The sequence below is a fragment of the Scomber scombrus genome, chromosome 20 (genome assembly GCF_963691925.1).
Source record: "Scomber scombrus chromosome 20, fScoSco1.1, whole genome shotgun sequence".
In the NCBI taxonomy this organism is placed as follows: domain Eukaryota; kingdom Metazoa; phylum Chordata; class Actinopteri; order Scombriformes; family Scombridae; genus Scomber; species Scomber scombrus.
This window is the reverse complement of record NC_084989.1, coordinates 19,522,068-19,547,472: the sequence shown is the minus strand read 5'-3', so window position 1 is coordinate 19,547,472 and position 25,405 is coordinate 19,522,068. Positions and strand designations below refer to the sequence as shown.

The following is a 25,405-nucleotide window of genomic DNA, read 5'->3' as shown; positions in this document are numbered from 1 at the left end:
ACATCTCCATAAATAAATCAGTAATTCTTTAAATTATTTTATTCTTTATCATTCAGGTATAAAAATGGTAATAATGGTAAACATCTTTGATAAAGAGAAGTGATACATTCTTGTTTTCCCTTGTCAACAGACTAGTTTCTAAACTGACTATCATTTCTATGAAAGTAAAGGCCTACCACAAGCTTCAATTATTAACTCATTTGAAAAGGCACATACAACTGAACAACTACCTTAACCCTCCTGTTGTCCTCGAGTCAAGGAAGGAAGGGAGAAAGAAGGAAAAACGGAAGGAAGGATGGAAGAAAGGAAGAAGGTAGGAAAAGAGGAAGGGAGGAAGAAGGACGGAAAGGAGAGAGGATGGAGGGAGAAAGGAAAAGAGGACAGAAGGAAGGAAGCTATGGGGGAGGAAAGAAGGAGGGAGGGAGGCAGGAAGGACAGAAGGAAGGGAGGAAAGAGAGAGGAAGGAAAGAAAGAGAAGGAGGGTGGGAAGAAGGACAGGAAGGGAGGAAAGAAGGAACAGTCAAAACAGACGGGGTCAATTTGACCTGGGAGGACGAGACGAAGGTTAACCAGTCATGCTCCTAACAGGGTGTTAAAGAGTCTGTATCTCCTGGTGCATGTTGCCTGTTTAGGGGTTAATAAGAAGTTAAAATGTGTGAAAGAGACGATTTGCACAAATCAATATGCTTTATGAAAATTTTATTTGAGGCTTAGATTATCACATGCAAACACCACTCTATCCACAGGCAGAGAGGGTGAGAAAGCCTTAGTACATACTTCAGTAGAAAGGTAAACTATTATTCTTTTATTAAAACATAATGGCTCTGGAAAGGTTAGTGCTATTGCAGATGCAAACCTTTGTAAATATGATATCATATTCTATATATTAAACACATGGAAATGCAATTAAAATATTGCATTTTAATCATCAGAACTGTACAGCTATTGTATACAGTTTTATATTGATCGCACTGCTTCGCAAACAAATTCATGATCACTATCGCTCAGATAGACAGTCGCTCCACAAACATGTTACTACATCACACGTTAAAATTAAACATAGAAAAATGTGACAGCGTAAACGAAGCATACGAGGGACGAGTGTTATGCGTTAATCATCAGACAGCTGAGCGGAAACCGAAGCCGTGACTGTCAGATGGGTTTGATTCTCACCACCTCGTTGATTTGTGAGTTAGTGATTTTTACGTGATTATTTTTTTTGGTCCCGAACTAGAACGGTTACGCTACAATATGTGAACGTAAGAAACCATAATGCCACCGATAAATGTATCTTATGATGATGTTGAGGCAGTTTTTTCTATTTCCAAGTTAAAGTGGGCGCTGAATCGAACCACTGTGACAAAAAAAGAAAAAGAAAAAAAGCACAGATTGATATGCAGTAGGACAGGCAATGGACACATCTGAAACTTATACACAACATTAAAGAGTCACTTTAAACATAAACCTCACTTATACAGCCGAAATCAGGCCAAAAACGCCTTCATTTTTACTGTTGCTACAAAGCAATAAATATTAACTTATTCTTAGAATTAAAAAGAACACAATATATATGTAATTACATTCAATCCTTCCTTCTAAGCTACAGTTATTACAACATCTTTATTTTAGCAGCATCGCCTGGGCAACTAATGAAAGTGAAAGTTTATAACCACATCAAGCTTGACGCTCCAAAAAAAACAACAACAAAAGAATCAGGCCCTTTTTTTGTGCAACAAAGCCTTAGATATGGAAATCATTGAGAAGCTACTGTAGTTGGTCTACAAACAGGCTGACGATAACCCAACCGTACGTTTCCCTCCCGACACAAAAACCAGTTCTTACAGAGATAAAACTTCCCAGTCGGATGGTATCATCTTTAAAAAGGCTGTGTAAGCCCGTACATTCATATTATTCTTTTTGATTCCACGTCCACAGTACCACACGTACACCACACACACTTTGAGAGCTCTCTTCCTCTCACTCATTACTCTAGGTGCCTTCTTCATAGTGCAAAAGCAAATTACTGTGCTGTGGGTCCAAGCGCAGAGAGAGAGAGAGGGAGAGAGAGAGGGGGAGAGAGGGAGAGAGAGAGAGAGAGAGAGAGAGAGAGAGAGAGAGAGAGAGAGAGAGAGAGAGAGAGAGAGAGAGAGAGAGAGAGAGAGAGAGAGAGAGAGAGAGAGAGAGAGAGAGAGAGAGGCGGGGGGGGGGGGTTACAGCCATTAGCAACCCAACCAAAGACATTTAGAGGACTCTTCTTTATGCCCGTGGGTTTTTGGATGTTTGATGAGTGGTTTCAGTTGATTCGTCTATGAAAAAAGAAAAGAAAAAAAAACTTGAATTAGATTAAAAATGTTAAAATTTCACTCAAGTTAAAATTTTTTCTGTATGTATGTATGTAATAGTACCTTCTCCTCCTCTGCAGGTATAGGCGGATAACCCACTGTACCACAAATGGCCAAATCACAGCGAAGGCCAAACTGGTTGGAGAAATGTCAAAAGGCCACCAGGATGGTTTCTAGAAATGAAAGAAAAATATCAATATAGTTCATCAAAAGTGGTTAAAACAATGTGTAAATCATCACAGATCACACTAATGTTCACAAAATGTCTTTAATTAAGTTTACCCGACTCTTCTTAGTCACAGGAGGAACTGCATAAGTAGGAGACAGAGCCACTGATCTTGCCTGGAAAAGAAATAAATAGGAAAAAAGGTTAGTAAGTATTTGTAAAAAAGAGAAAAATAAACACACTGCAACATATGAACACTTCAGTAATCATCCTTTAAATGTTGTTTAATATGTCAAAGTACAAAGTGCTTATCTGCTCTGCTTCACTGTCTCATCTGCAGACTCAAACCACAATCAATGTTAGTTTTACACAGTGAACCCTGCTGTGTCATTTTATGTCTGTTAATGGAAATTACCTTAAATTGAGTTAGATTGTAATCATGTCATTAATCAAACAGTGATGTGGTTGCTGAAGCTGCAATGAGCTGAAAGGTTAATTCACCAGACAGCCTCTATATTAAAGTTACTACAACAGCTAATTTTAAATAAAAACACATTTCTGAAACACACCCTCTACTACTACTACTACTAACTTTATATTATCAGATTGTACTGTTTGGTCAACTATTAAATTCACCCATGTGTCTCCATTAGATTATCTGTTATTAGAAATTACATTAAAACATGCAAAAGTGAGAAAACGAGAACTGCAGCTGCTCTGAAGCTACGTGCTTTTATTATAAAAGGCAGTTAAACAAATACCTACTTTTTAATTATTTAACCAAAGCAAATATTGTATTAAAACACATTGCAAAATGTATTTCAAATGCATGAACCTTAACATCACCAACCACTTTCACTTTGCTATGTAAACACAGACAGGAGTTCAAAGCAGTGCTGTATTTTATATGCGAATGTTATCTGTGCTGAGTCACCTCCTGTCACCACTCCTGTCATACATTTTTTGGCTGAATTCTTCCTTTACCCCCCCTGTTCTGAGTGAATGAGAGGACGGACTGGTCTGACCTGTGTTGCAGTGAGAGCTTCCAGTGTGTGCAGCCTCTCCAGAACACTCTGCATGTCTTCCTGCAGTCTGGCCAACGCCACGACTATCTGCTCGTTCAGGCTCCCCGCCGGTGTCACCGCTCCTCCCCAGTGGCCCCCGTCACCGTCTCCGCTGCCGTGCATGGGCACCAGAGGTCCAGAGCCGCGGCCTGGAGACCTAGAGCCTTAAAAAACCCCACAACAAATTAACATGTTTGTGTGTCACTGGAGGGTAAAAAAAATAGACAAAAAGACAGAGCTATGGTAGTGAGATCATTTTACTAGATCAATAAAAATTAAATGTATACTGGCAGCATCATGATTAAAAAGTGAATTCTTTTCCAACAATACTGAACAACCTAGGAGAAACAAACACTTGTTGGCCTTGAAATCTTTTGCACCAAGATGACATTTATCCGATTTTCCTTATTTATACAGCTTAAAGCATAAAAATCTAAAATAAAATAAAACTGCTTCCATTAAGTCAATAAATAAATCAACAGAAAATGAATAACCAACTATTTTCATAATAGTTTTGACTTATTTCTTAAGTAAACATACTATATTATAATATTATAATAATATTCTCTGGTTCCAGCTTCTTAAATGTGAATATTTTCTGTTGTTTTTTTTTTTCTTCTATGACCGTAAACTGAATATCTTTGGGGTTTATTGGTTCAGATAAAACCAGAGATTTAAGGTCATATCATGGATTTTGGGAAACAGCAGTCAACATTTTTCCCCATTTAATAGACCAAACAACTAATGGATTCATTGAAAAAACAACAACAAATATAGCTACTTGAAACTTCTTGTTATTTTCAGCCCAAGTTGCATAAATTTTTGGGGTGTAATCTCTGAAGGTAATTCAAATGAGTTTATCCTTTTAAGCTTTAATAAATTCTACAAAGTATGAAGCAGAGAGAGAAATCTCACCTCTCCCTCGCCTGACCAAGGAGCCCTCTTTCATGTCCGCACTCAGCTTCTGTTTCTGTGTCATTGTCCCACCGGCGTCCCCGTCTTCTCCTCCGCACCTGACGACCTGCGGCGGACCTTCCACCTCCTCGTGGGCCTCGTGGTCCAGAGGCGGCAGGGCCTGGTTCTCCTCCTCGTCCAGCTCATCCAGAGAGCGGTTATGCTCCGAGTTCTGGAGACGATTGACATTTTTAAAATGATTATTACAACTATATGCAACACGATCCTTTCTTTTAAAAAACGGTTCTAGATTGTTACTCGCCTCCTCTTGGCCAAACTGGTCCACAGAATCACAATAGACCTCGCTGTCTGAGTCACTGGCAAGGTGAGCGGGACCTGACACATCTACGCTGAGATCTAAGTAAACAAAGGGCAAAGAAAGGAGAAAAACAGGCTCAGACTCGCCCTGTATTGTAACATACTGCACTGTAATTATCACACACTGACATGGAGGAAGGAAGGGTTCATTTAATTCGGATGGCGTTTGAACAAAGACATTAATTTAAACACTATTGAAACTGTCCCAGGATGCAGCTGATGTGTGAAGTGTTAAGATTCAGAGCTGAGAGTCCCCACAGCTCTAGGAATGAAGCTTAGCAGATTATCTGATCACATGGTCCGCAGACACAGGCGGTCACAGGCGGGTGCGGAGTCCCTCGGGGGAAACCATTTTGAAACATTTCATGGACGTTTTTGTGGTGCAGAGTGAACAAAACGCTTCAAAATCGAGCGGACCGTGTTGGTGTTTTCTCTACCTGCGTGGTGGCCGTTGAGCACAGGTTCGCAGGCTGAGCCCTCGTGGGACTCGTCGCTGTTCAGCGCGGCCCTGGAGTGACCCCCGTTGGTCAGATGGGCGACCCCGTTAGCCACTTTACCATTTGACAGGGGCACTTTGTGTCTCCTGGCTGAACTTTTCTTCTTTGGCTGTGAAGCTGTTGATTTCTTGTCTGAAATAAAATGACAAAACAAAAATGTAAACGTTCTTAAACAATCATCCCCCGATTCAAAATAGATTCTGAGGTAGTTTTTATAACTTTTTTTCTTTACCTTTTCTGACTTCCTTTATCGGTACTTCCTCTTCCTCCTCGTCCTCCTCCTCGTCCTCCTCTTCATCCTCCTCTTCATCTTCCTCTTCTTCCTCCTCCAGCTTCTCCTCTAGCTTTTCCCTCACTTCCTTTGGTTTGAGGCGGGCGGGCCGAGTCTCCAGAGTGCCGTTCATCTCCATGTTTCTGATGATGCTCTTTGTGACGCTCTTTGGGATGCTCTTTGACGGCATTGAATTCAACATCGTCCCGAAGCCTGTATAAAAAATTTAAAAAAAGATTTTATTACAAAACTATGACACCTAAAGAAGATGAATCATACTTTCCTACATAATAATTCAATGGAAACAATGCTGTTTTTAATGGGAGACTCTTGATGGACCACTACAACCTGCAAGGTGAGAGTCACATGCCTGCGTAACTATTGGATGTGTGAGAACAGACAATGCTGACTATAGGTTTGTGAGTTTCGTATGAAAATACAGACATAAAAAGTGTACATATGTATGTAAGAACTGATGACTAAAAATGACTTTTGTCACCTAATAATTACATATGACATTAAAGAATATGAAGGCTTACTCTGTTAATACAACTGTAATAACTTAATAATAATAATAAGTTAATTTGAAGCGATCTTTATGTAGTCTGTATGTATAAAGATTGATAAAATGTTACTGTTTTATTGCAATCTATTTTGTGTAGTGTTTTATTATTGTATTTTGACTTGTGTCTTTTATTACTTGTATTTTCTTTTAATATTTAAAGTGCTCCTTTAAAATGTACTTATCTTTTATTGTTGGCTTATTCAATTAATTATTTTAAAGTTGGTTTTATTAAATTGTTTCTCTCTAATCCATTATTATTATTATTATTATTATCATCTATTATTATTTATTTATTGATTGTTACATTTTATAAACCACCTTGTTTTACTGATATTTTACTTAGGCATTAGTCTCCCGATTAACTTTTACCATCCTGTGCTTTTATTAATCATTGTAAATCACTTTGGATTACATTTGACTTGTATGAAAGGTGCTAAATAAATAAAGTTTGATTGATTATGAAGTTTTCAAAATATTATTAACTACCAGTTATGTTTGGATAAATATTCAGAACAGATATAACGTCATATTTGGAAAGGGAGGCTGGCTGCAACAAGTCTTAAGTTTGTTGCTCTCATGATAAATGATGAAAGTTATTTTTAAAGCTTTGCTGGAGGGGCAATTTCAGACCCTTTTAGGTGTGCTCTAGCACCCCTATATTTGATCTCAGCACCCCTAAAAATAAATAAATAATTATTGTATTTTCCAAACACTTGTAGGGCGTTACATGTCAAATTCTCATCAGGAGCTGAGCCCCCCTAAAGGTCTGATCATATAATCACCCCTGCATTCCTGTCATTTTTTCCTTTCTTAAGTTTGACTAAATTTCCAATAACAGCTGTGTCACTGTTTACCTTCTTCTACAATATAAACAGATAAGCTAGCAAGTCTATCAAAATCTATTTCCGTTTGTCGTTCACTTGACCTTCACCCTGCAGGTTGCAGCTGTTCATCAAGTTTCCCCTCGAGGTTAAGAATCACAGTTTAAGGGAAGCTGGACAAAGTCTTCATGTACTTTAGCTTCAGGGAATAAAGTAGAGGAGGTAGAGGAACATTTTAGCTAACTAGACGTATACAAAGCTTCGATTCATCTGCAGCATGCAATGCAAAAAAAATCACTAAATGTCACTAACAGCACGTTTCGCTACAACACCAGACAAATACTGAACTACTGCATTTTCACAGTGATGTACTTGCCTTCCAGTTGCCTAGCAAACTTTGTCAAACGGGCTGAGCATATGACAGGAGGCAAATTATAAAAGGTTAAGCTCCACATGCTTATATCGGACATCTCAAACAAAAGTGAGAGATGAAGTAGAGTAAAAAAAAAAAACAACCAACCTGAGCTCAAGTCTGATATCTGATTGATCTTTGTCTTCTCCTCAACCAGCTCGTAGAACGGGCCGAGGACACGCAGCAGCTCCTCCACCTCGTCCGTTATGGGCATGCCCTCCAGGATCTGCACATAGAGGAAATATCACATTATAATATAGATGTAGTACTGCTGTGTGATAAAACTCTTATATCAATGTCAAATCTTCTATTAAAAAAAAATAATTTATAGAAAGAGAAAATATACCAGCTTCATTTCATCAACATAGGCGGCCATTGCTTCTTCTTTTGACATATCTCCAAGTGAATTCCAAGAATCCCTGAATGATAAAAGTAATACAAATGCATTATTATGTCTTCCTGTAAGGTCCAATGCCAGAGTAAAGACTCAACATTTAAAATTGACTTTGAACATTTCTGCTCCACTTTTCATCTTTGTCAATGAGGCCAGTTTATTTGAGGTTAATGTGTTCTTTGTCAGCTGAAGGACGAAGTCTGATAGAAACGTAATCATTCCCTACTAACTCGGGCATTTTCTAAAACCTAAACTAAGTGTTTTTTCTACATAATATAATTTCCTGGTACATTTGCAAAGTGCCCACAATGTACTGGGACAATGAGAGAAGCTGTCCAGGCTAAGGAGGCGAGAGGTCACATTCCACAATTCACTGCGCTCCGAGTCCAGAGATCAGGGAACATAACCTGAGACTAAACAGCAGGAGAAACACAAGGGGCAGAAAATCTAGGGGAGAGATTCATACGCTATCAGTGAGGGCAAAAAACAACATGTTGTGCAATGTGAACAAGTCAAACAATAAGTCAGTTTCAACATTCAATTGTTTATCTAGGATATAATTTCATGAGCTGCCTTTAAAGAGTGTGGCAGGAGTGACTTTTTTAAGTTATGTGGCTTCAAAAAATCAAAATCAAACTAGTAGGTAACAAAAACTGTATATCTATTTTTGTTATTACCATTTTGCTTTGCCAACTGCATCCCAGAAGCCAGGTCGGGGAATACTGCACGCACCCACAGTGGCTTGTTTATAGTAACTGTAGAACTTGAGCATCATGTCATTGGAGGGCTGAAAGGGACCTAGAAGAAAGAAAAAAGTTGATTATAAAAAGAGGAATTTGAAGAAGCCAGTGCACAAACACAGAGAATGAACTTTACAGTGACTTAGGAGACAACTTGTTTGAAAGAAGTTTAACTTTTGAGATGAAATACATTTATAATTTAAATGCAATTGGCCTTTTAAATAACTCTAAGTGATTTTTAATTGATATTTACTGTTAACAATGTAGTTATATAGTATATTTGGTTCATTACTCTATTTACTGTTGTCTTTTATTGCTGGCTGAGAATCAAATTGCCCCTCGGGGATAAATAAAGATAACCATGACCTCATAGTTTCTTGAATTTTTAAAGAGGGAGTACTAATAGATGTTATTTTAAGGATTTTAACAAGATAACTGATTTTTTAAGGGGAAAAACCATCAAAGAAGTATTTTAATATACATATCAAAAAAGTGGTTCTCATGCCTTCTCACCTCAAAGACCCTTAAACGGACACAAGTTAGACCATCTATCCCCATTTTGATAATATATTGGACTTTAAAATGTTTCAGGACAGAAAATATAAGAAACCCATGACCAAAATAATCACATCTCGTGGCACTGTGTTACTTATGAATGGTATTAAGATAAGATGAGATAAGACGTATCTTTATTGATCCCTCTTGGGAGGAATTCAAATTGACACAAGCAGTATAGTCGGGAAAAATAGCAGCATAAGGGTGAAAATGATCAAATAAATAAAATAAAATACTATATACAATCTGTGCAAATAAATGTGCAACATGCATATATGCCTGAGATTATATATACATGATGTGTGCAATGTTGTGCCCCACTTTGAGCACCACTACTGTCTTTAAAAAAGTGATTGTGTTTTTAATGCATTGAGCTGACAGGCTGCTCTGCTTAAACTGTGTGTGTAAAGTGGATTAAAGCGTTTGTAAATCGCACACACAAGCTGTTGCACTGCACCACCAGACCCTCATGTTTAATAAGCTGGTTGTTATCTTGAACTGGTTATACTGGTGGATCTAAAGCCAAGGACGCCCCCCCTAACTCACCATCCGGGGGTAAAGTCTTGATCACTTTCACAGCAGCATCAAACCTAATCCGAGTCAGACTGCTCTCGTCCTGCACGCTGAAACTCTCCACCTCCATTGTGTCTCTCTCCAAAAGACGAGTCAACACACAACAAACCTGCAGACAGACAGTAAACAAATAAATACACAGCCATATCCCACCAGTAGGAGGGTTGTGTATCTAGGACACGACTTGTGTGCGTCACAGGTCTAAATATGTATACATATTTATGCTAAATACAATCTAAACTTGTAAAACTTTCGATTTAAATGCTCATAATAAGCCTCACTTACCGTAAAATCCGCCGGCCTATCTGTTTGTGAGGAGGCGACCTGTCACTAACCCTCCAGCAGACGCCATGAACAGCTAAATAAAGCCAAAGGTAAAGCAGTGCATTCTGGGAAGTGTTGTTTTTAACCGATATTGCCTACAAACTCCACAATCCTCTGCTTCCACTTTAAAAAAAATAGGTTAAGTTAAGTTAAGCGAGTAGATTTAAAGAAGACGGTAAAATAACTGAAAGGTGGAAAATGTTTAAATATATAAAATGGTGTGTTACTTTTATGTAATCGCGATTTAATTATGAACTGCGGGTGAAGCTACGTGTAGTTAGAAACTACTTATCCCATAATGCATTGCGCGATGATCCAGTTTTTTCTCCAGTTGGGAGGGCGATAGGCTGGCAGCGGTGAAAAGGAAGAGATCTCACTCTGTAAAATATCAAGAGCTGACACTATTAGTAGACTGACAGAAAATTAAGTATTGTTAAAGTAAGAAATTATTGAATTAATAGTGTAATTCTTTAAGTTTTTACTATTTTTAAATAAACTTAAAGTTAAAGCTTCTCAAATGTGAGGATTTACTGTTTTTCTTTTGTCTTATCTGTTCATCTGACAAAACAATTAAAAGATTGTAAAAAATAATAATACTTTTTTTCCCCTTCAGGTTATTGTGACAAAAACAGAACATACACAACCAAAAATTTACATGTTATGGTGAAAGTATTTTCTACATTTATACATATTTCCAACATTTGAGTAACAAATAATAATAAACATTATATATTAAGTATTATGCAGGGCTACTTATGTAATAAATACAGAACTGAACTGAGTCTAAGGATATAGGTTGTCACCATATGCTTTACAGATTATAACACATTTTTAATTAGTGATAGGTAATATAGCTTTTGGTCGATTAATCAATTAGTTGCCAACTATAAAATACATTTTATCAGCAATTAATTATTTGGAGTCATTCTTTAATAAGAAATGTCAAAATCATCTGATTCCAGTTTCTCACGTGTGAATATTTCCTGCTTTCTATGATAGTAAACTGAATGTTTTTAAGTTTTGGACTGTTGGTAAGGGGAAAAAAAGAAAGATATTTGAGGATATCATATTGGGCTTTTTGAAACAGCATAATTTTTCACAATATTATGGCATAATATGGCAAGCAAACAAATCAATGAATTGATAAAATAATTGAAATATGAATCAATAATAAAAATAATCATTGGTTGCAGCACTATTAGGTGTTTTCATCAAAATTGAGTTGACTTGAAAAAACAAAACTAGTGATACTAGCGACACAGTCTCCAAATTCCAGCTTGCAATTTGTCTGTGAAACGATGATAATAATAATAATAATAATGACCATCATCATCATAATTATTATTTTATAACAATGAGTGTTATATAGCATCTATCAAAACAAAGTAACAAAGTGCTTTACATAAATAAATAAGTACTGAATGAAGAATATGGAAGAAAAAAAATCCAGAATAGTTACACAAATTACCATCAGTTAAGAAAAAGCCAAAAGGTTCAAATCAACATGAATTAAATAAATAAATAAATACAAATTATGCATTAATTTAACATTGTTTTAAATCAATCATTCAAACTTTATTTGTATAGCACTTTCCATACAACAAAAAAACAACAACAAACAAACCAAAATTTAAAAAAAAAAAAAAATCAATAAAAACATGAACCGAGGAAACACAATCATAGCCCTTATGAATCTGCAGTGAGGAAACATCAGAGGTAGCATAAACATGTAAAAATTAAGAATACCCAAATAAAATCAAAGATTAATACAAATATTTTAAATATATATATATAATGAGTAAGAATAAAAATCAGTCATTATAGAATAAAATGAGTTAAACCAGAAATGTTAATAGGGGTATTAAAAGGAAAAAATATAAGAGGAAAATAGAATAATAAAACAACTATGAGTAAAAGTAATTAAGTAAAACCAGACGTAAAAAGTGGGTTATGAAGAGGAAAACAATCAGGAAATAAAAAATAATAGTCCAAGTAGTAAAACAGGCTAAAATATAAAGTAAAAGACAGGTTATTAAATAATTACTACTACTACTACTACTACTAACAACAACAACAACAACAACAACAACAACAACAACAATAATAATAATAATAATGATAATTATAATCATAATCATCATCATAATAATAATACATGTATAAAATGATAATGATGAAGCAGATTTAGCCTACAATTTCAAACTGAGCCGTTTTATTTTTAAACAGAGGAGTGGCTCCTCCTCCTCCTCACACACGATCTTCGGTTTGAGGTTACGCCAAAGCGAGGGCAGGAATCCCACAATAGCAAGGCGGAGGAGTTTTTATTTTTTTTCTCTCTCTCTCTCCCTCTGTCTCTCTCTTTTTTTGTGTGTGTGTCGAGGCAGAGCTGAAGCTGGTGGCTGTTTCAATCAAAAGGGGGACTCAGAGAGGGAAGGGAGTGCTGCTCTGCGGACGGAGAGATGTAAGATGGCAGAGCTACAAATGTTGTTAGAGGAAGAGATCCCAGCTGGTAAAAGAGCGCTTGTGGAGAGTTACCAAAACCTCACCAGAGTAGCAGACTACTGCGAGACCAATTATGTCCAGGTAAGTGTGAGTGTGTGTGTGAGAGAAAGAGAGAGAGAGAGTGTGTGAGCCTTATCTTTAACCTCCTTTTCCCCCCCTTTCTTTTCTTCCTTCTACTGGGATTGAATGGTTTTGTTGGGAAAGGAAACAAGCAGTAAAAAACCCACTTTGATGAGGCTTTCAAATACTGTGGGATATACTCAACTCGCTTGTATCAGTTCACATTTATTCCGTTTACACAGAGGGTGTGTCTACTTCTTTTTTCCTCTCTCTCTCTTTTTTTTATTACACTGTGTGGCTTCAGAAACTGCTTCCACACTCTCATAGTGAGTGAGGGGGGGTTGTGTGTTTTACAGTAGGTCATTGAACACACCCCAATTAGTAGGATTTAATATCAATTTCGACACCTCAACTAGAAAGTTTTGTGCAGTGTGTGCATGCTAATTGATGCGGACACGGCTTCATATAGTGCTGAACTACATGTCACACTCAATCTCCAGTGGCCATATGAATACTATAGTAGCAGAGCAGTCCATTACATACCAAAAAGGTCATTAAACTCACCATTTAATACCGCAGGAACAGCTCAATTCCCCCATTGGGATGTTGCAGGAATTACAGTGGAGGTATATGGACTTAGTAATAGCAATGCTACTCCATTTAAATTCCACATTAAATACTATTATATGCATATTATGATAGGATAGGGTGTTGTTTTTAGTGAAGCCTTTTTAAAATGCTCTGGTTAATTCAGTTGCAGTGAGATAGTGGGAGGAATGTAAAGGCATTGTTAGTTGGTCAATAAAGGTTGGAGATATTGATTTTTTTTCTTCTTTATTTCTCCCTCCCTCCCTCCCTTTCCTCAACTTATTCATGGGAACTGAGCTTGCTTTAATCTGTGAAGCTACACATCTGCCTCCTCTCTTTTGGTTCACTTCTTCTAAAGTATTGTATATGTTTTGATTTAAAAAAAGAAAGAAAGTGGCTAATCTCATGTTTTGAACTCTTTAACTATATATATTTTGACACTTGTGTTGAAATGATTATTATCAAGGTGATCACAGATGGGTTGTTGTCTTTCTATTTATTTATTTCAAATTTGGCCCAGTTAACAAGTGTGGTGAGCCACTAGTGGAACAAGTCAAGAGAGCAGTGTTTTTTGAGCACAAATTTAGTGACAGACAAAACAGAGAGCGGTGGGTGAGGAAATCTGTGTGTGTGTGTGTGTGTGTGTGTGTGTGTGTTTTGGGTTCTTTTTCAGCATATCAAGCCCTTCGAGGGTGTGTCCATTCCAACTGTACTCCCCCAGGACTCCCTGTAATTTTGTTTTCTTCCCTTGTCCTCGCATGATTTGGCATTGTTAGGCCCCGCCGTGAAGACGTGTGCCAGATATAGCCCACGCAAACAAACATAAGACAGCAGTTTTACCATCTCTACCTCATCTTAGCTCCAAATGAAGTGGATGAAGCTTTAGTTGTTCTTTTTTTTTAAAACTTCTGACACTTGTAGTATTAGTCAGATGTGGCATTTTTTTGGTCGAGATTGTTTAGATACAGAGAAATAAGATAACTCTGTACTTGACATGTTTATCATAGCCAGATGTAACACGACAAAGAAAACACTAGAAACGTATTTTTCCACATTAACACAATATATTAACATCTGCATACAAAAGCACAAATGATGACCGTTCATTTATAAAAGCAGGATGTTAGTATTGAAAGCCAGTGTTTATGTCTTTTATCCAGATCATGAGTTAGCAAAAGTGATATTAAAGGGCAAGTCCACAATTTCTCAAATGTGTCTTAAAATATCAATCAGGTGTCCATATGAGCACTGGAAGAGGTTTTCTTTGCTGTAATCATTCCTCCTGTTCATACTGGCCATTAAAAGATCTTCAAATGGGTTTTCAGTGTAAGTGATGGAGCCAAAATCCACAGTGTGGCCACACAGGCATTTAGTGCAAAAAAATGCAGAAGTTAATATGAGGCTTCAGCAGTCTGAGTCATAGATGGTAGAGCAGATATCTGCCACATTTACAGTCATATCAAGTGGATATCTGCCACATTTACAGTCTTTTCAGCATTGAATTCCCTCTTTGTGTTTTCTCAGACAGTGTTTCCATGTTTTTGTTGAGCTGTGGTGGAAGTATAGCAACAAAAAGAGGAACGTTGGCACTAAAAAGACTGAAATGGAAAGATATCTTTTTAAGATATCTTGATTTGACTCATTTTGGACAAATGAAGCTTCATATTAGCTTCAGATAAACTTTTAAACACATTTTTGCACAGGATGTGGACTGTGGATTTTGGCTTGTAAGTAAAGCCAGACCAATATATCGGTTGGCGGGTATTATTGGCCGATATTGGCCTATTTCAGATAGATCAGTATCGGTATATGTTGACCGATATGTGCCATTTTTGGGGGGTGGTATTCTCATTATATAGGCAGCTTTTTATGTATATTTGATCCTATGTATTAGTTCAAGTTTTAATAGATAGATAGATAGATAGATAGATAGATAGATAAACGACTAGTACTTGTTTCTTTTAGGCATAAGTAGTACTTCAGAATCAAGGCTTAGCGTCTATAAATTGGGCTACTTTCATGCCAAATTTGATAGGAAAAAATAAATATTCAAGTCATCATCTTATGTCCAAAACTAATTAGATGTAAAACATGCACAAAAAATACTTGACACATCATTTTTATTTTGCTGTGATTCAGGAGGAACCTTTGCTAAGTCATGGATTATGGGAGTACTTATCAGTGCCCAATTTTGGTAACTTCAACCGAAACTCAATGATAAGACCCAGAGCACCTTTTTTAAAGTGCTGACGTTCAAAAAAAAAAAAGAGGGGGAAAAAAAGCAGGATTTGAAGCTTTAAAGCACACGTTGCGAGCTCAGTGAGAAGCGAGCGTCAGACTAACTGTGCAATTTTTCATAAGCCTTCTCTGTCTGCTGTAGATACTCACTCTCTCTCTCTTTCTCTCTCTCTCTCTCTTTGCCTCTGACACACACACACACACACACACACACACACACACACACACACACACACACACACACACACGTAAAAACTGTGCACTCCTTAGCTGAACCACGCACATACAACATGCCTCAGCTTGAATCTGCTCGTCCTTTTCAGCGCTCCTCCATCACATTTTCATCTCCTCTCTTCTTGTCATGGAGGTTGTGCTGGTGTGTGTGTGTGTGTGTATGTGTGTGTGTGTGAGGACTGTAGTACAGCTCAGCAGGCTGCAGCAGATGGTGAAAGCACTGTTTAACCAAGGACAGATCACTGGCCCACTTTCTCAACTTGATAGTGACTTTTGTTTGTCCAAGAGGGTGTTTTTAAAAGTGTGTGTGTGTGTGTGTGTGTGTGTGTGTGTGTGTGTGTGTGTGTGAGTTTTCAATTTTTAGCATGTGACACACTGACAGGTCAGAGTTATGTTTCCTGTTGCCCCGCTGACTCTGAAGATTGGCTGGCTGGAAATGCCTCCTCTGTGTCAGGAAGTGGCTTAATAATAGAGCCAGAAAACACCCTTTGACGTTAAGACACTTGTACAGAGATTACTCTCCTGTATCTGGAGCTTTGTATTGTCCTGTTTATTGTAGTTTATTTAAGGTTATTCCTCCTTGCTCAGTGGCTTTTGCCCCCCTCTTTTAAAATATGTTCTGCTGTCGTTTTTCCCCCCTCCTTTTATTGATGCAGTCAGCACCATGTCTGTTTAACCTCTATGACAAGGACGCATAAATGCAAAGTGGGCCACCTGGCTGTGCTGGCAGGCCACACTGATGTACTGCTTTTGTTTGATCATACATAAATTCAGGTTGAATTAGCTGCCCTAAGGCTGTATATTTGATATGAGTTGAGCTGAAATGATTAGTCTATTGATTGATATAGAAAATGAATCAGCAGCTCTTTAGTTGATAGATTAATCACATCAGATACTTTTCATGCAAACGTCCGATTCCAGCTCGTCAAATGAGAATATGTGCTGCTTTTCTTCGTCACAAGTGATAATGAACTTGATTTCTTTTTTTTGTTGTTGCACAAAACAAGCAATTAGAAGACGTCACCTTAGGCTCAAAGATATAGACGAAATGATTAAATTAAATGATCTGCAGTTAAGTAAATAATAAAGATAAGTAGGGTAGTTTCTGTTCTATATATTTACTATAATTGTGATACTGATAAGCTGAAGACCTTTATCACACAACTTTGTAAAAAATAAGAGCTGAAAATAAACCAGTTCTGCTAAATTGTGTATTGCTTAAATAGAAATCTTAGTCTGACTCTTATTCGTAGTTTAGTTTACTTTTTTACCTCTATGAACAGATATTATGTCATTTAAATACATAACCAAATAGATTTGTATTAACTTACAGCAGTAAATACTTATTTTATGCTTCATCCATAAAATTCCCATCATACATTGTGCAGGCTACTGTTTTCTTAATCCTTCTGCCGCCCACGCCTGCTGGATTTGGGACCATTACTGTCTGCTCCCACAGTGTGTGTGTTACACTCCGACCCGCACCTATAAACGTTCAGACCATTCACGCCCTTCGCTTCATTACATTCATGCTAGTGCAATTATTACAGTGATTCTAGTGCAATTATCTATCAAAATTACACTGCTTTTTTTTTGGGCTTTTTTTTTGCCTTTATTGGACAGTTGGTAGCAGAGAGGCTGACAGGAAACAAGGGGAGAGAAATGAGTAGGTATGACAGGCAACAAAGGTCAGTAGCTGGACTCAAACAAGGGGCGTTGCGGGTATGTGGCATGTGCTGTAACCATTCGAGTCTTTTAACACACTGATCATGGGTAGCGCTCCTAATATTGTTGATTAATACAAACCAGAGAGAAGCTGCAAATCTTCACACTTAGCATCAGCTGATAAGTGACTTAAATGATCAACCGAACCAAAATTGTTGTTGATTGACTTATTGATTGTTTCCAGTGTTACATTTATATTGTCAATGAAGCAATGCTTTTGTGTGGCTGTTTAGTCAGATGGCATTAAACAGCTCTTCACCATCACTCCACCTCCAAAACAGTCCACATATGTTCTCATGCTCTTTATACCCAGCATTATAAAATATATGCTGGTTATACAGTTTTGGCACAGTTCCAGTAATTCTAAAAATACATGTGGTTTATTTTTCCTTTTTATTACTGAAAGTCTAACTCAAATTGATCATCCCACTTTCTCATTTCTGCTTAACAGACTGCGTACAGTAAGAGGGGAATGGGGAAATGGAAGTGTGACGTTATGCGGCAGACCGAGAGGTCATGAGCCAATTCAAACCCAGTGTTGCAAGCTGAGGGCATGTGACTGAGCCTGCTGAGCCAGCACCATGCCCACTTGTGTTTTTTGGATGAGGACAGAGAAGTTCTGACTGCTTCTAAATGAGCACTTTTGAATTGTGGGCTATTACTTACATTACACATGGATAGCATCCCGTCTGACAGGAGAGAGCGGACCATCAATTAAGACTGTGACTCAAAGGGGAAAAGAGAGATGTCCTCTTTATGTCCTGCTCATGTAACCTTGGTTTACCTGTTCTGTGCTGTTTTTCCCAGGAGAACCAATGTGAGGTTTTTTTTACCTGGAACAGAGCCAGTCTCGCCCGAAGGTGATAAATATTGAGCTTTTTTTGAAAAACACTGCTCTGTCTCTCTGGGTTACTCTGAGTCCTCATTTCCTGTCCTTCTTTTCTCTGACTCTCGCCCTCTCTCTCCCTCTCTCTGTGTGTGTGTGTGTGTGCGGAGTGGCCTGGTTTTTCTCCCACCATGGAGAGGCCTAGCGGCTCTCAGCCTACCGGCCAGGCCCATTCTTCCTTTTTGACCACCTGTCACTCCACCCCCCTCAGCTGAGCAGGGGTTGGTTTGCTCCAGACTATTAGACTGATACGTTAGTCTGGTTAAAACATTGAAGTCGACTGTTCATCATCTTTGTTTGGGATTAAAAATTTTCTGCTTTTACAGTTCATTTCAAGCCTTTTAATGGATTATTCTCACTGAGAGAGAGAGAGAGATTGCTCCTCCGACACTCAGATCTTCTGAGGAATAGATTAATGTTTGTGTTTTTGTTTGCAGTATCAGTTAAGTATGTTGCGACATGCTCAGAAGCGACTTTCTGCTTGGACGAACCAATTACCAAATCACTCGAGAAAGGTTAATGAGTTTCGTCCATGTGCTAAGTTCCCCCTTTGTGTCTCTTCCCTGACACACCGAAGGAATTTTTAATTGTGCTTTGGCACTTCGTCAAGGGCAGGTAGACCTTATGGCCTTGCAGTCAGCCTCCATCTGCCCCCGTGGAGGTGGAGAAATTATGAATTCACCTGATGTATTGCTGAGTTTTAAAGAGGCGAGAGTTAGTACAAGAAAGGATTTGTCCTGCAGGGTTTCTTTTATTCTGCACACGTACCGGCGTCACTTTTTCACAGTCTGGTCGCCTCAGGTGGATCGTGTTGTAGTTCATATTTAAAGATGTGGGTGCTTTCTCTTCCATTTAAATAGGTGATGGTCAGGACTATGGTGCCTATCAGTGTGACTTTCTGTTATTTTTATACCATTAAGATGTTGGATGTCTATATTAAACATGGTCATAGTTCTAAAACTTGAAAGGAACGTGTGTAAAAAATGCTCCTTGCAGGTTTAAATCCAGGGCTTCAGACTACTCTGGATATTTTGTTTGTTAGTTACCTCTACTTCCTCCATGTGTTGACATCAGACCCAACCACAATTAAACAAAGAAAGTCCCTGTAGCTGTTCTAGAGAACTGCGTAGCACAGGGGATCCACTTCTGAATTTATGACACCAATCAATGGACGTTGTTCTTAGTGGACTTCCCTATAAAGTCTATAAAATGTCAACGAAAGTTATTAAATAAAACACCCATCACAACTTCTCAGCCACAAAGGGCACTGCTTCAAATGTCTCTTGTTTTGTCCGACCAACAGCTCAAAACCAAAAGATGTTCAGTTAACCATTACATATGATAAAAAGAAGAAGCAAATCCAATTCTAGGGCTTAATAATTAATCAAAGTTTCATCGAAATCACAATGCGCGTCAAAATATAATTTTAAATTAAGAATTATTGTGCTGCAGAGATGTCTACAGACTTAAGAGAATGTCTTTGTTCGGTACTTATCACCACAAAAATTACAGTTAATCATGTTGCTATTGCACTATCCATCAAAATGATTGCAATTAGATGTTCTTTCAAAAATTGTTCCGCCCTAAATGATTCATTGATTATCAAAATGGTTGCTGATTAATTTTCTGTTGATCTACTAATCGATTCATTGTCACTGACTCACCGTTTCAGGGTTACGCTTCCCAAAATCCCTATGATGGAGGTGATGATTAAAATGCTACCATGACAACAAGCATGATAATAATGAGAAGAAGTTGCAGTGGCTTGAACTTTGTTATGATCTAATTCTGTCATCGCCGAGGCAGAAAGTGACACATTCTCTTTTTTTTTAGCAGCAATGATCAAAACTTTTGGCTTTATTTAAACCAGAATATAACTAGACATCATTTTTACCACATTCAGTCTCAAGTGTTAGAGTGATTATTGGGTTTTACCTTCCATCTGTTCTGTAATGTCTCACTGCAGGCTGTGGCAGAAGGAACTAAATGACCCGGAAATGGCTCGGTTAACAGATCCTAAACGTGTCTGTCTTGTAATCTCACATTATCGGCTCCACCTTTTTTTAAAATTCCCAATCAGCCGCTGGATGTCGGGACAGCTGCGTCAATACAACGAAACCCGCAGAACCCTCTCAGCTGTGTCCTGTCTCACTTATCTTATCCTGTCCGGTTTGCAGTAATCAGCAGTCGATACATCACACCAAGCAAAGCACCTTCCCGTTGGATTTACAGTACGCTCAGTCTGGTCTAGATTATACAGCTTTCTATGCAGGTTTCTCTCCTGCTGGGGCTTTCCAGAGGGATGAGAGGTCCCCCTTTTAGTGTCAGAGACGTTGGGAGTTTGTCAAGACCTGTTTTCATTTTCTAACCTGTCAGGTTTACAGAAAGAGAAATAAATCCGTTGTGGTATGTTTGTTTTTTTTTGTTCCTTTGCGATCCGTACACTTGCAATCCATGTCAGACCTCTCCAACAACACTCGAAAGCTTTAAGATGTATGACATGTTGTAGGATTCCAAACATTCCTGAAAGTTTTTCTTTGTTCCCAGAGCATATCCCCCCCCTCCGGACAAGCATGAGCGCATAAACGAGAGAAATGTGCTCGTCAGCTGTGCGGAGGCGGGAGGATTTTTTTTGCACACAGTGGAAACATCTGAATTGTGTTGTTTTAGTGTCAAATGTTGGTACACGTCTGAACATTCAGTGCATCGCAGCGACATTGAACTCATCGTTTTGACAGATAGTTTTGTTGCCTGCCAAACTTCGGAGTTTGAGTTTTGATACATAGATTTTGTCTCATTTCCCCACACCTTCTGTGAGTCATGCCACTGAGTCAGAAGGAATACTCATTTGGTCCATTTCCTTCTTCTTCTTCTTCTTCAGGGTGGAGGGGGGCAGCTTTGCACCTCTTCTAACCCCTGAACAGTATAAATCCTCAGAGGGAGGAAATCCGGACCTTTTCCTTCCTACCATCTCAATGCAGCGAAGCAATGCGCACCACCTTGTTTTTTAAAAAAGAGCTTGATTGCATTTCTGCGTCGGTTTTTTTTTGGCTGTTATCTTGCCAAACTGGACGGGTGACAATGTTGAAATTGAAGCACTTGTCTAGTTCTCCCAGGAAATCCATTCCTCTGACTGGCTGCCACTCCCTTCTCGGTGATAAATTTACAAGCTCACTTAGCGTATTCGCAATTAACATATTTGCTTCTTGCCGTATTATTTGATTATCATCTAGCATGCATCTGCTCCGAGCTATGAGTTTATTGTGAGTACAATCACCATACACTCCATCCATACGCCTCCTTTTTTTTTTAAAGCCAGTCGAGGTGCTGACAGCCTGTCTACTTCTGCTTGGATATTCTGGAGTCTCTTTTCACTCAAGCATTACTCAGCTCAGAAATATGAGATAAAGTGCCCCAGGAGCGCTTAAGCTCTCTGTGTTGCAAGCTCACCTCATTCTCCTGCATCTCCTACTGTGGCAAAGAAGAGTATATTCAGCTCTTCACAGTGCTGTTATTTACCTTTTGTACTCAACAAGCACACACTTTGTTCTGGTTCTGGTGGAAGTCTCCAGCTTATTTTGAACCAATTTCTTAAAGTATCTACTGCAGTTTCCTCTCTGAAGATGGATTTATTTCGAGCAAGTGGAAGATTCTTGGGTAACTGAACAACAAATGTGGTTAGTTTGAGGATTTGTGGATGCTGTGTGGACTAGAGCGTAGAGCGCTTAACATGCCACTAGTAGCAATGCAATCAAGTGTCACATCTGTCCTCCCAACGCCCACTGCTGACCTCACATCAAAGCTCTAGCAGCTGATGCAGTTGGGTCTGTTTTATGCAGGAGAGGAAAAAAAAGAAAGAAAAAAACTCAGCAGAAATCTGAATCCACCACTCAGCATTTTTTTTTAGTCCACTCTCTTATGAATCAGTTTATTTCTTCCTCTGTTAAAGTAAATAAAAAAAGAAAACATGCCTTGCAACTGATGGTGCAGGCTTCAGCTTTGGAGTATTACAGTGTGTAATTAAGATGTGGATGAAGAGTTAACCTCATGTAACACAGGAATGGAAAGAGTAGCCTACATCCTCTTATAGCCTCTTTACTCTCGCCATTTATTATTATATCAGCTTCTTCACAAATTATTATGGTCTCATTTTAGTTGTAGCCACCGTGTCACAGGGGAGAAACTGAGTAACTGTGGTAGACTTAATAACTATAAATAGCCACTGGTGCACTCGTTTTTTAGGTCTGGTTTTACACCTTAAAGTGTGACACAGGTGCAAGCTAATTATATGGCGTATCATCTTTTAGTTGTGTGTTTTTTTTCATTGTGGTCTTTCATTTTGAATGACAGAACAGACCTGTGCTGTTTCTTTTTCAGCTGATTTGAAAAAGAAAAAACATGTTGGGGTTTCGAGCCCAAATTAAAGAAAGATCATCTTTCACACGAGGAATAAGGCGAGCATTCATGGAGACGACGTGAATAACTCCAGAGAGAGTATGAAAGTGGATCGAATATATTTTAGAAAGTTATCAATTGCAGCCATTGAAGAACGTGAACTAAACAACATCACATGGTGTACTCCGGGGTTTCAAAAGCACAGACTCTAAGTTGAATGAACATGTTTGTGTGTCCGTCAGTGAAAGACATGCAGGATGTCAGTGTATTTCTCTTCAGACATCGCAGTTCAGCAGTTGTGAGCGGATGTATCAATGGTGCTGTTTGTCAAGGCTCTTTTACAGCTGCAAGATATTGCAAAAAAAACGTTGATTGCGCCGATTCTTCACACTTCAACAAGAAAATAATCTAGAGTCGTTATAATTTAATGCAAGTTGTAAATGTATTTTCCTTTGCACATCACAGTTGAACATTAGCACCTAATAACTGCAAGATATCAACAAAACAATGTTAAAGGGGCGGTAGTTTTGGATTGCATTGTCATAAAGTTATCAGATTGGTTAAAATTGAAGCATCAGAGGCTGACATATCCAGGATTTTAGTATATTTCATTAGACGCTCTCCTCCTAATAAACACACCCACATCTTTCAAACTCCACACCCCTCGTTTGTAGCAGGCTTCCTGTTGTAAATTTGAACTCTCGAGGTGAAAACTGGGATAACTCTGGTGATGATCAGACTTTAAAAAGCTCCCACCCAGAGCCCCAGAAGACATTATTAAAACTGTAATTCACAGGCTATGTAGTACGCTCCATGATGAGTAAACTGAGCTTCATGTGTAAAATTGTGTTGAGTCTATATTACTAGTTGCTATTTGCATTTCAAATCACAGAAAATAGGATTGTATTTACATTTAGTGTTTGCACAGAGTACATTTTCTAGGAGCTTAAATGGAGCTAGGAGTAGAAATAAAATATCCTACTGCTCAAAAAAATGCTGTAGCTTGAATAAAATGAACATTTTGTCTCTCTTGCAGCTTCATATGTAGGCCAGCAGTTGTGCACAGCCCAGCATATGTTGTTGTTCAGTAATCTGTTTGAAAGCTTGTGTCCCTATACAGCAAACACCACCTCTTTTTTAAAAATGTAATCATTGAAGAAGTGGATTGAAGGATTTATTCATGTTTGCTTTTTGTTTCATTTACTTCAATGCAGCTGCTAGTGCATCCATCACGTCGCTCATTGCGGTGTCAGTAGTAGGTGTCTGCGTGTGCACACGACTGACTCCGTGTTTTCAACAGATGGCCTTTTTGCTCCGAGCCCTCTGGAGGAATCTCCCCTCCTTCCCGAGGCTGTTATCGCACAACACATCTGCTGCTCTTGATTCCCCGCTAAAAAAGAAAACACTACTAAACGCTATCACCACCACCTCACCCTGGGCCGAGGCTAACCGGCAAGGCAGCTCTCCAGGTCAGGAGCTTTTAGCTGTACGGATTGCTTCTGGATTAGTTACGCACTGCCACTGGGAATCAGTAACGAGACAGGCAGTGACATACTTGTTTTCATTCTGTCCGTCCATATTCTCGCCTTCGCCAAATTGTTCCCTTTTCTTTTTTTCCCCCCCCTCTCTCTTTTGCTGCATACTCCACCACTTCTGCCACCATTTACCCCCCCTCCTGCTACGGCAGCCTGTTATCAAAGCTGAGTGTCACCCCTCCAGGCAGGTTGCTCTTTGGACTCAACTTTATGAGCGAGATGGGTAGGGAAGAGCCGACAGAGATCAAACATGACGGCTCAGTTTGGGGCTCGGCTCTTTGCCTCAGCTCGTTTTGATGAGAGGTGGCTCCCAGGAACGTGTGATTACTGCCGTTTATCTGGTTTGGCCTCTTTTGTGGGGTTATATCTGTGTGACTGATCTTTTGTTATCATTTAAAGATATGATGGATGAGCTTGTGTTACAGTTGAACAATATGTGGCAGGACAAGTTTGACAAGTCTAGTGTTAGAAATTATCCTCCATTAGCTTTTTTTTTTTCTTCTTTTTTTTAATGCTTTGACACCTCCTCCTAGTGGATGTAAAAACCAGGCAAAAAGAACAGAAATGATAAGAATACAATAGATAGTAGTGTTGCCAGTGTGTGTTTCAATATTTATTTTTTATCATTTGGAGTTGTAGCTTGTTTTAGCTTAGCCTGTGCTTCTGATGTTAATATGAGCTTCTACTAAATACATTTAAGAAAAACTCCACTAAAAGCTTTGGTTTTGATAAGTATCAAGCAGTTACCACCTGTGGATTTAAAAAGAGTTTCTCCCCTAACATTTTGTGGCTACGTTAGCTTGTTTCTTTGCGGCGAGCGTTATCTTTACTGTTATCATAGATCTCAGCAATGAATCAGTTTCAAAACATCCTTATTAACCACTTCTGCAGTGTAATATATGTATTCTATATGTGTCTATATGCTCAATATGTTCCAACAGCACCAAAATATCAGATAGTGTATAGAGTTTATTTTGGTTAGTACGGAGGTTAGCGGTTTGTTCTTTGTGACCAATTTAAGCAAATTGAGTCGTTGTGCTAAAGATAAACTGCTAAGTGCTGTAGAAATGGACAGAAGCTGTGCGTGTAATGAACTGTAATTTTTCTTTCGGAGCCATTTTCAAGCTGACAGGTGTTGAGCGTTTGATACTCAAAACACAGGTTTTCAATTGAGTGTTCTTGTAAGTAGCGTTAAAATGCATTTGCAGCACTGTGATGATTATCGCAACAGAAGAAATCTAATAAA

The 25,405-nt window shown here is 38.5% G+C and overlaps 2 protein-coding genes across 6 annotated transcripts in view; one reads left to right on the top strand and one right to left on the bottom strand.

Moving 5' to 3' along the window:
* Positions 1-23: 23 nt before the first annotated feature.
* Positions 24-10,053, bottom strand: acbd5a (acyl-CoA binding domain containing 5a). The gene is made up of 13 exons (XM_062441254.1): positions 9,958-10,053; positions 9,646-9,781; positions 8,482-8,602; positions 7,757-7,829; positions 7,519-7,636; positions 5,574-5,825; positions 5,282-5,473; positions 4,789-4,883; positions 4,488-4,698; positions 3,534-3,736; positions 2,625-2,684; positions 2,406-2,515; positions 24-2,306 (listed from the first exon to the last, which is right to left on the bottom strand). The coding sequence occupies exons 2-13, from the start codon at positions 9,740-9,742 to the stop codon at positions 2,294-2,296; spliced, it is 1,545 nt and encodes a 514-aa protein (XP_062297238.1). The 5' UTR covers positions 9,743-9,781; positions 9,958-10,053; the 3' UTR covers positions 24-2,293.
* A 2,308-nt stretch (positions 10,054-12,361) lies between these two features.
* abi1a (abl-interactor 1a) overlaps positions 12,362-25,405 on the top strand; it is a 51,210-nt gene continuing 38,166 nt past the window's right edge. For 3 of the 5 annotated variants that reach the window (XM_062441783.1, XM_062441782.1, XM_062441781.1), the window contains exon 1: positions 12,362-12,579. In XM_062441783.1, the coding sequence (XP_062297767.1) occupies positions 12,463-12,579 (117 nt within the window). In that variant the 5' untranslated portion in view covers positions 12,362-12,462. The remainder of the gene's footprint in view (positions 12,580-25,405) is intronic. The other 2 variants (XM_062441785.1, XM_062441784.1) reach the window with 1 other exon arrangement.